This window comes from Saccostrea cucullata, unplaced genomic scaffold (assembly GCF_032062105.1).
Source record: "Saccostrea cucullata isolate Sc308-1 unplaced genomic scaffold, CSIRO_AGI_Scuc_v1 ctg72, whole genome shotgun sequence".
Classification (NCBI taxonomy): Eukaryota; Metazoa; Mollusca; class Bivalvia; order Ostreida; family Ostreidae; genus Saccostrea; species Saccostrea cuccullata.
In genome coordinates, this window is record NW_026918900.1 from 170,407 (window position 1) to 180,447 (window position 10,041).

General features: G+C 32.3%; 1 protein-coding gene across 1 annotated transcript; it reads right to left on the reverse strand.

The window, feature by feature from the left end:
• Window positions 1–429: 429 nt before the first annotated feature.
• Window positions 430–9,579, reverse strand: LOC134274819 (calcitonin gene-related peptide type 1 receptor-like). Its single transcript, XM_062757058.1, has 12 exons — window positions 9,538–9,579; window positions 7,947–8,391; window positions 4,997–5,112; window positions 4,488–4,579; window positions 4,040–4,178; window positions 3,609–3,759; window positions 3,290–3,368; window positions 2,873–2,951; window positions 2,617–2,699; window positions 2,240–2,375; window positions 1,978–2,019; window positions 430–904 (listed from the first exon to the last, which is right to left on the reverse strand). The coding sequence occupies exons 1-12, from the start codon at window positions 9,577–9,579 to the stop codon at window positions 629–631; spliced, it is 1,680 nt and encodes a 559-aa protein (XP_062613042.1). The 3' UTR covers window positions 430–628.
• Window positions 9,580–10,041: the final 462 nt, after the last annotated feature.

Sequence of the window (10,041 nt, forward strand, 5' to 3'; positions counted from 1 at the left end):
AGCTTTTGGTAAAAAGTGACGTGCTATGAGCTACAATGTCACCCGAAAAAAATTGAATATCATTGCGTACACAAAAAGGTGTGCTGAGTTCTGGATTTATTTCTTCAGATTCTTACCTCAATTGCTCAAAATCTTGAATTAAAAATATTAGTCTGACTTCTGTCGTACCTGACATCTGCTCGAAGCACATGTCCACCAGAAATGGAAGTTCACTATTTCAGTAATAAGAACGTTAACGACAGTAATAAGAAATATTGTTTGCGTAAATAGTGAAAGAATATGTTAGAAATACATGTTAGTAGTGTTTAAATATACGGATAAATAAATCGAGAAACATAATGCACTTTTTTTGTGCGCTATAAATAATTAATACACACTTTTTTCATCGGGTGGCACTGTATAGTTCTCTGTTCATTCATCATGTTCATTGCAATTTTTCAGACCAACAAGCTGTAGATATGCCGTTGACACCTTCAAAGCTAATACTAGTATTCAAAGAATTTCACCAATCATGAAACACTTTTTTTTTTCAAATTTTCGTAACATATATAAAAATGCAATTCACAAAGCACCCTGCATAAAAGATCCTATTAATTTGTATTCATAGTATAACCTTTGTTAGAATTCGTTACTGCACTTCCTCATTTTCTTTGGACTCACAGTTTGGATTAGTAATACCATTTGTCTGAAAATCTTCCATTGGAATGTTATTATTGTCAGCGAGATTCAAGGTGTCGCTTATATCTTGGAACGACGACACGTGCGGGAGTCCGTTCTGGTTGATGTTAACAGACGATGCCGACAGGCGGCGCGTGTTGGTCTGTGACGTCGTCAGACTTTTCCTCCGGTCTATGCTCTGTTGAAGCCGCATGGTATCGTAGGATGATTTTAGATGGGATATAACCTGGATGAATGTAGAATACACTTTTCCACTGGGTGTGAGTGGGATAGTTCTTTTATCAAACCCGCAATTTCCCCGAGGGCTTGATAATAGTTTCTGTCAAGGGATTGATAAAGGAGCTATCCCACTCACACCCAGTGGATAAGCGTTTTATTATACTGATGTATATTATGATTTCTGAGGTTTGAATTTTTTTGGAGTAAGATAATATTGCAAGAATAATCTGAAATCCTGATGACATCACAATGCTACTGAAGTCATTATGACATCATCAGTTCAATAGATTTATCGCTGGAAATCAAAATTGGAGGCAAAATTTGCATGAAAATTTTCCGAGAGTGGATAGCAAAAACTATACCCCGGGGTATAGCTCTCCAATGCATGAACTATAACAGATAGCTATTTTACCTTCTGAACTTTATATAGGAAACATTTTAGCAGAAGTATAATAAAATATTTTATTAAAACCAAAACAACTTCCAATGATCAAGTACAGTTATTGATATCGATGGCTGGCAGCCTGTACTGTTCTAAATCCACTCCATCTAACATACTTTACTCTCTTTGCTTCTCTTCCTCTTTAAGGTTGTTTAAAAACTTTTAGGATATGCTTATTCATGCCCTGTAATTGTTTGGTGAAGGTTTGCGATTTCAAATTCATATGTTAGTAAGGATTTGAAGATTCAATTTTGGCCCTACATTTGCGATTCAAAAATTGCGTCTGTCATGGAACACCTGCTTTTAAGCGTTAACATTTGATTTTTGATTCATTACATATATCAGGTCTTTGTTCTTTACTCTGGAGTTACTCGTGGACTCAAAAGGGTGCGTTTTTTCATCAAAATTTGCCATTAAAATTCTTTAAGTTATATAGTAAGTGTTAAAATTATTTTTTCTTTATAAAATTGTTATCTTAGAACATTTTCGCTATGAAACTGTACTTTTTGAATTTAATTCAAAGTTATGAAGGTGAAACTTAAAAGAATGTTTGTTGGGACCATGAAGTTATCCATTTCTAATGTATGAATGTTCTCTTTAGAAGTTTTGATTGTGTAAAATAATAATAAAAAACTAACCTCCCCATTTGCAAAACAGAAGATCAATGCAACTATGATTCCCTGAAATAAAATAAATACATGTATCATTAAAATATTTTGCTATTTATTTTTTTCCATGGACGATAAATTATATATTTTACCTTCAATCATCTTTTTGTTTCAAAGGATGATAACATCGAAAACAGGATTAATTCACTCTTGATGGCAACTATCAATACTAACCTCTAACTCAAATTAACACAAAACAATTATCATGATTATTATTACAAGAATTTTAAACCTGAGCATTATTGATGATTCCTCCTGCCATCTGGAAGAAATTATAAGCCGAATCCTCGGCCGTGGGTTGATAGATGAGAAAGAACTGGTGAAGTCCAAATAAAGGAATCAAAATGAAAGTGGCCTTGAGGGCCTTTCTGAAAATAGATAGAGCATTTTTGTTAAGAAAACGATATACATGTACCATCATTATATTATTTGTCTGTGCCATTTGCAAACGACTGCATGCTGATAGTTAAACATTACCTGATAAAACAATTAAATATTCAAGTAATTTAAAAGATTATGATACATGATTCTAGAATATGCCGAAAAGAGATGAGATATTGGAAATAAGCATAGCTCAATCGATTAAACTCGAGCTTGTCTGCAACTCACCTAAAATTGCTAGGTTCTGAAGGTAATGTTCGGACTTGCCTGACAAGGATTCGAAGAATGTTGATAAAGAATAATAAATTAAGCTGAAAAAAAATGAAGAATCAAATAATCATATTTCGTAAATAGTAAGCAGAGAGTATATTCAGTAGATCAATTCCTGTTAGCACTTTTCAAGCTTGATTATATAAAACAAGGAAGTTATGATTATGACTGTATGTTTTAGCAAGCTATAGGAGTAGATAAAAGATTCCCTTACCACTAGACAAAATATGGTAGGTGCAAAGATGATCCAATATAGGTCCTTTCCTGATGAGGAGGAATCCAACCAGCAATTGCTAAAACACAAACCATAGTAAACTAAAGTATACCATAGTGCCCACTAACAATGAGATTGCTAAAAAAAAAAAAAGCATAATTGTATAATGGAGCACAGAAAAAAGACGAACTCTGTGAGAGCAAATACACTGTACACAGAATTTTTGAATGTTATGCTTGCTGCTTTGACAGTGTGTTTTATAAGGCTTGATGATCAAACTTAATGTTGGGCTTTCAACGTCTTACTCAAGTAAAACTCTGCATTCAAAATTTTGTTCAACACAATCATCTTATTCTTCTGAAATCCTAAATGTTTTCAAAATTTTATAGTACAGCTATAACTGTTAAATGAACTTACTTTTCTGATGCTATTTTTGACGATGAATCTGATGATATTTTTGCGATGAGATAAATAATCGTGAGAAGAAGTGGTGTTCCTAAAGTAAAAACATAAAGGTTATGACCCTCAACATTATTGAAAAAAGCATTTCAGAAATATTTTTCAATATAAAAAGATTTTTAATGGATGAAAGATTTTTAATGTATTAGTTTATTTCTAATGGTTATAAAAATATATTAGTAATTTAGTGTATATAATTTAATAATATTTTATGTTATAAAAGTGATTTTATTAAAAGAAAAATCTCTACGAAAATGCTTCCATAGTAAGTACCTACCCCATCCGAAAAGGTAATAGAATATCAATGTTTTTTGTCTTTCGAATGTCTTAATAAGAAGTCTGTGTAGAAAAAACCCTTCACAAAGCATCCAGAAAAATGGTGCAGACCATCCAAATCGATTTAGAATAAAAAGTATCTTGCATCCAATCTTAAAAATAAAAAACAATATATGATTAGTATAGCAGTATAAACTAATGCACAGATGAAATAATAATTATCATATATTTAGAGAATAAAGAAAGCAATACTTTATAAATATAAATATAATTATGTATTTCCTTGTTTTATTCAGTATGGGAAATATGCATGTTGCAGTTTAATGTGTGTATCGTGTAATGTATTATGCAAATATAAATATTTGTACATAAAGGTTGGGTGTAATTTTTTTCATAAAATAAATATAAACGGTCATTATAGATTAACAATACCTGGTCAGCATCGTGAGAGTGATCTTCCACTCTTTTGTATCGAATAATAACATCCCAGAAGAGTTCGATGATTCCTCTAACGAGCAGAGAGAGGAATAGATGAATGTGAAGTTTTATCCTTTGCTGAATTCGAAGTTGTCTTTAAAGATAATATTCATTTGCAGTCAAAAACATTCTATATTCTATATTCAAATTGTGTGAAACATACTTCCTTTAAAATCTAATATACTTTAACATCTAACACTAAATTCAATAGTGAATATTTTACTAAAGTTGAGCGAAAATCTTAACTTAAGCTATTTGACAAAGCAACCATGACATTAAGAATATTCTAATCACTGAGATACATGTACTCCTTTGACATGCAATCCTAACTTTGATATTGCACCTTATGTTTGTCTTTAATAATATTTATAACAATATGGTATATAATGCATGTATTTCTTACCTGTAAAGAAGAAAGAGACCGATAGATGACACTAGAAGCAGCAACCCAACGCTGTTTACGGCGATTCTAACCAGGGTTACATCTTTGAAAAACTAAAAAGGATTTTACTTGTAAAATTAAGCTTAATCAAAATAAATAATTTTGCTAAAATATGATTTGCTTCTGAAGACAAAGATAGTGAGATAATTTATTATATGGTGAGTCTAGGATGTGTTCTTGTTCTTTTTTAGGTCAAAATACAAAATATATCCTGAAAATCAGTAGTTTCATTTTCATTTAATTGCCTCTTTCACGGATGGAAGTAAAGTTGAAAGTCAGTTTATTCAAAACGTAAATAACATAAAAAAGCATCAAATGGCAAATTGTTTATTTTAAATTCAATACGAAATATCATGAAAGCAGAAATAAAATCTTTGAGAAGCATATATATTTTTTAAATTTTATGTTATGATTTTAAAAACGGGCGATAACTCTTATAAACTTTAAATGGTAGAAGATAAGACTAGTACATCAATTGTTTCCTGTAGCTGTGTAACACTGAGACACTCGTCATAATCTGTGTGTTCCAGTTTGGATTTGTCCCTCCACCAAGTTCCATTCTCCGTGCAGAATTTCTTAGCTTCAGCTACAAGTATAATATAAACATAATGTCAAAAACAAATCAATCTGAGCCGACTGCAGCTGTTGTTCTAGATACGAAAATAAGAATGAATAAGCATAAAGTATGCATTTTCTTTTCAATCAATATTCAGCATTTCGTTGATTTTATCGTTATTATGTAATGTCCATTTCGCGAATGCAACCCATCAATTTGCCTTCTTTTTATTTTAATTATCATACGCAATGCAAATATTATACTTTTGTTGATTTCAAATCATCTGATAGATAAAATAAGTGTTTTTGGGGAGAGGGTGACATGTGATGTCTAGTCTTCGTATCCCTTCTCTGGTGTCCAGTGGCCTATATTTTCATGATTTATGTACAGAGTATCATGACACTCATCGTGTTTATCATCTAAACCTTTTGGGGGAGGGGGGACTACGGATCTATTATAAATACTAAATGGTAGAAAGAAACTACATGTATTCTAAAGTAATCTATTCTTCCAAACGGTCAAGCTGTTATTCCTAATTTTAGATGATTCCAATCGAGAAATTCTGAAAGGAAAACCACTAATATGAAACTGATGAGACTTGTTGCTATGTTCGGAAGGCAATATTTTGTAATTTTTATAATTTAGTCTATGCATTAAAGGTGCATGGACACAGATTTGAAGTTAATACTTTCTGTATAATATCACGACTTATATATTTTAATAGCATTTCACACAAAAATAAATTAAAAATCTTATTTCATCTTAAAGTTATTGAAACTTCAAATTTTTGAATGGGTTTGATTGACACATCCTTGCACTCTCACAAATTTTTACTTTTACTCTTAATACTTGGGAAAAGTGGCAATCTTGTTGTGAAATAAAATTGTGCATATTTTCTATTCAATAATCATTTTATTTCTCATAATTTAAAAATTCAGTCTTGGAATAGTTAAAATAATGCACATGTTTATTTTATAGATATTCTTTTAGTTTCAAACAAACCTTACTTTTATCGTCAACTACATTTAGAAGAACTGATACATGTACATTGTCATGCGACTTCACGCATGTTAATTCTTAATTCTTTACTATACTATTAAATTGCTAAAAATCAAAACAGAATATAACAACTTTCATAACGTCGACGAAAACGATATGAAACATGAAACTCTTCAACAATTTCAACATTTTGAAAAGACTGCGCTATTGAAAATAGATCGCTTACAATATATGTGTACAAATAGTTATATCACGATTATCCCAATAAAGCAAATATCTAATTTCTCTTTCAGTTTAATGATCAAGCAAAAATATTGTTCATTAACTTTTTCAACAAATGGGGTGTTAAAAAATTTGATTGAATATCGTCTAGCAATGGGACTATTTTGTTTATCGAAAGCGTCTGCTTTGACACTGTTTGGTTTTTTGTTTACTGTGCTATTTATAGTATTCATGATGCCTAGAGCCAGGACTTTGCTTTCAGCGAAGCCCGGCTAAAAATAACCTATTTTACATTTTTTTTTAAACTATAAACCGAAACAAATTAAGAGCAAAAGTCACTGTAAAGTGCTCAGTTCGCACACTTAGCTATAAGTACATTTAGTTATGTGTATTTGTTTGTATGTTGTTTAACGTCCCTCACAAGAAATTTTCACTCCTATGGAAACGCCACCACTTTACGATTGAGAGCTGCAAATTTTCTTCTTTACTGGGCACTTACTGCATGTTACTAAGCAGTGAAAGATTTTTTTTATGCCAGCACCTTCTGCAACACGGGACCCCGGCTTCTACGGTCTCATCCGAGGGACCAGTTTCTACGTTCCAAACTGGGATTCAAACTTGGCGACTCTAGAGCAGACGCTCTAACCATTGCGCAGGTGACAAATACATTAAGTAAGCATATATTGAGTCGTGTCAGATTGTTATGTAACTGATAATCGAAGGGATGAGCTAAAGTGGTACTAAATTGATACACATACAAAGAATGGCTTATTTCACTTACGTATGTGAGTTATTGATAATTAACATTTTAAAAATCTTTTGTAGCTAGACACCTTTAAGTCGCAGAAATATCTTTTTCGGTCACATCATTATTGTTAAGCAATAATCCTTCGTTTTGAATAATCACACCGAATCCGTTAAACTATGAGAGAGATCGTGTCGTCCCTACACTTATAATTCTACTCCAAAGACAAAAAAAAAAGCATTGACGTAACTTTGTTTTGAGAAAGCTATACTTAGTTTCTTGCTGATATTATATTTCAAGGTGTTTGAGACACCTTGATTTTATCCCCTGCTGCACGATTTTTGTTAGGTTAAAACGAACAAACTGTAAATATCATGTCAGTTGAAGTATCTTTTAAATGGTTGGCTTTCATTCTTAGGATTAAATTTTTTGAGTATACAGCATTCTCTTTATACCTTCAAAAAGTTCCCCATCTAAAAGATTTCCTGCATATCGTTGTTTATTGTAGCAAACTAATTACTGATGTCAAATCTGGGATTTGATAATTATGATATAATTATTTTCAATGATTTGTTTTGAAAAAAAAAATACAACTTTAGAAAACAACGGTTTCAAACGAATTTGTAAAAATTCGAAGAGAAAACAAATGTGAAATTTTATAAATGCCGAAGTAGTAATTTTGATACCTACAGAAATGTTACGTATACATTTTTACCTTTATGTATCAATTTACGCATGGAGAATAAAAATTCGTGAATGAGTGTATCCCATGAAAATTGAGCATTAAACGCGAAATCTGATGATTCCCAGTTACCTTAATGCTACAGAAAAGATATCGATTTATTGTATAAACTAAATTAATTAACCCTTGCCAACAGTACTTTAGTATGTTACTTACCCTCCTTTGGAGTATACGGTATAAAAGTCGGACATTCATGTCTGGTAACTTTTCCAGACTGAGTTCTCTCCCAGCATTCCCAACCGTCCCACGTCATCGGACAGAAAGCGCCCTGTGGTGTCGTAGTGTTTTGCAGTTTTTGAGAGAGGCAGCACTCCCAAGCACTCTCGCAGCACATTTTCCACTGCATACATTTTTCATCAGATGATATAGTTTCACAGACATAACTCATAATTGTGTGGTTGTCGTGCGTAGGGCAGAGGAATTCACTTTGGTTCAAACTATACAAGCATTTTTCACCTGTATATTTGGTGTGATAACCTGTACGGAATGCTCTATTTTCTTTTATAAGGAATTGATAACATAAAGTACAGGTTGTGTGTTTGTAGGCTTGGTCTGTCAGTTTTGCTCCAGATCTTTCTCTGCAACTTTCTTCCCCAGTTACCTAAGACATAATTGCAAATATTAAGTACATGAAGGATATGGAGATAACGAACAGTATTCAATATCAAAGTCCATAAAACAATACAAAATAGGAGCAGAGCAAACACGGACCTCCAAAACATCAGAGGTGGGGTCAGGTGCCATGGAGGAATGAGCATCCCCTGCCGACCGGTCATACCCGCCATGATCGGGAAATAACGGAAAAATCCGTCGTCAATTCAGTTGTAAATAATGGACTAACAATTAGTATGAAAAACGTCAGCCAGCATTTGACTCAATGATAAATTGTATTTGCTGACAAGGTCATTGTATCGACCATAGAACTTATGAAATGATGACTTTAAACGAGAGTGTTGATAGTCTTGTTTCATCAACTTGTTTGTCAATAACTTACATCGTTTTAGAAATTGTTCTACCGTATCGAATCAACTGAGATATGTAAACTCCGTGTGCAGGTGATGAAGGTATATTGCTTCATAGGTAAGGGAAGTTGACGATAGAAAAGTTCAAGCCATCACGTTTATCATAGAGCTTGGTTGTTAGATTACCATTAGTGTCTTTTTCAAGTAAAATGTCCAAGTAGACTTATGTAAAATCACATATTTTCGAGGGGTCATATTTTCGTGGTATGTGGAAAATATTTTGGTTCATGGCCATGGAGATATGATTTCATGGTAAGTTGAGAATTTTCAGTAGAGATATATGTGAAAAATTGGATTTCGTGGAGGACATAAATTCGTGGGTCCCTTCATACCTTAAAAACCACGGAAATTGAACCCTCACGAAAATTAATGATTTAACAGTAGTAAGTATACCGTAGTCTGACGCAATCCTTTTCTCAATTCAATATAAATTTTTGTATCGGCCAAAAGCATTAATTTGACCAAGTTCTTGCCAATAAAACAAAAACATAAAGATAATTTAAAGCAATATGAGCGGAATTTTTGAAAATTTCATTTTGCTGTCAAAATATGCTATTGGACTTTTATGAGGAGAGCTGACTTTTACAGTTGACGCTTACTTTTACACTAGGGCTATGTACGGTACCTCTTTTAAGATATAAATTTTTAGCTCTAATTAAACGAAAATAACGGGTTATTTCAAATCACATATAAGTTGTCCTTGAAGAAAACGACAACCACCCTACCCTCAACTCCCGGCCTTCACATGTTAGCGCCCTTAACACCATATCTATGACCATTAGAAAGGTTTTCTTTTCTATTATCAGTTCTGTACCTGATACATGATGCAGGTTTAAATGTCCAAGTAAACCATCAACTCTTCTCGTAAAAGTCCATTATGATAACGTAGTACATAATTGAAACTTTAATGATCTATAAGACTCAAAAGAGTATTAAATTGCTTCAGAAGAAAGACTTCTTAACAATCGAATATATAGTATTTACTAAGAAATCATTATTGTACAGGACGACAACAATGAAATTCTGCTAGAATCAAAGCTTAAAAATAGTTCTTCCATTGAAAATATGAACAACAAATGTTTATAAACATCCTTTTTTTCTTCATTTCATTAAAATAGTTAGTTTTCCAACAAAAAATTTCCAACATAAAATTGCCACTTTTCTTAAAGAGTAAGAATAAATTTAAAATTTGTGAAAGTGCGAGGATGTGTCAATCAAACCAGTCCAGA

Coding starts and splice junctions, on each gene's coding strand:
- LOC134274819 (XM_062757058.1), bottom strand. CDS start 9,579: ATGGTGTTAAGGGCGCTAACATGTGAAGGCCGGGAGTTGAGG. Junction 3,760..4,039: donor ACTCTCACGATGCTGACCAG/GTATTGTTAATC, acceptor TTTATTTTTAAG/ATTGGATGCAAGATACTTTT. Junction 2,700..2,872: donor CTACCATATTTTGTCTAGTG/GTAAGGGAATCT, acceptor ATTTTTTTTCAG/CTTAATTTATTATTCTTTAT.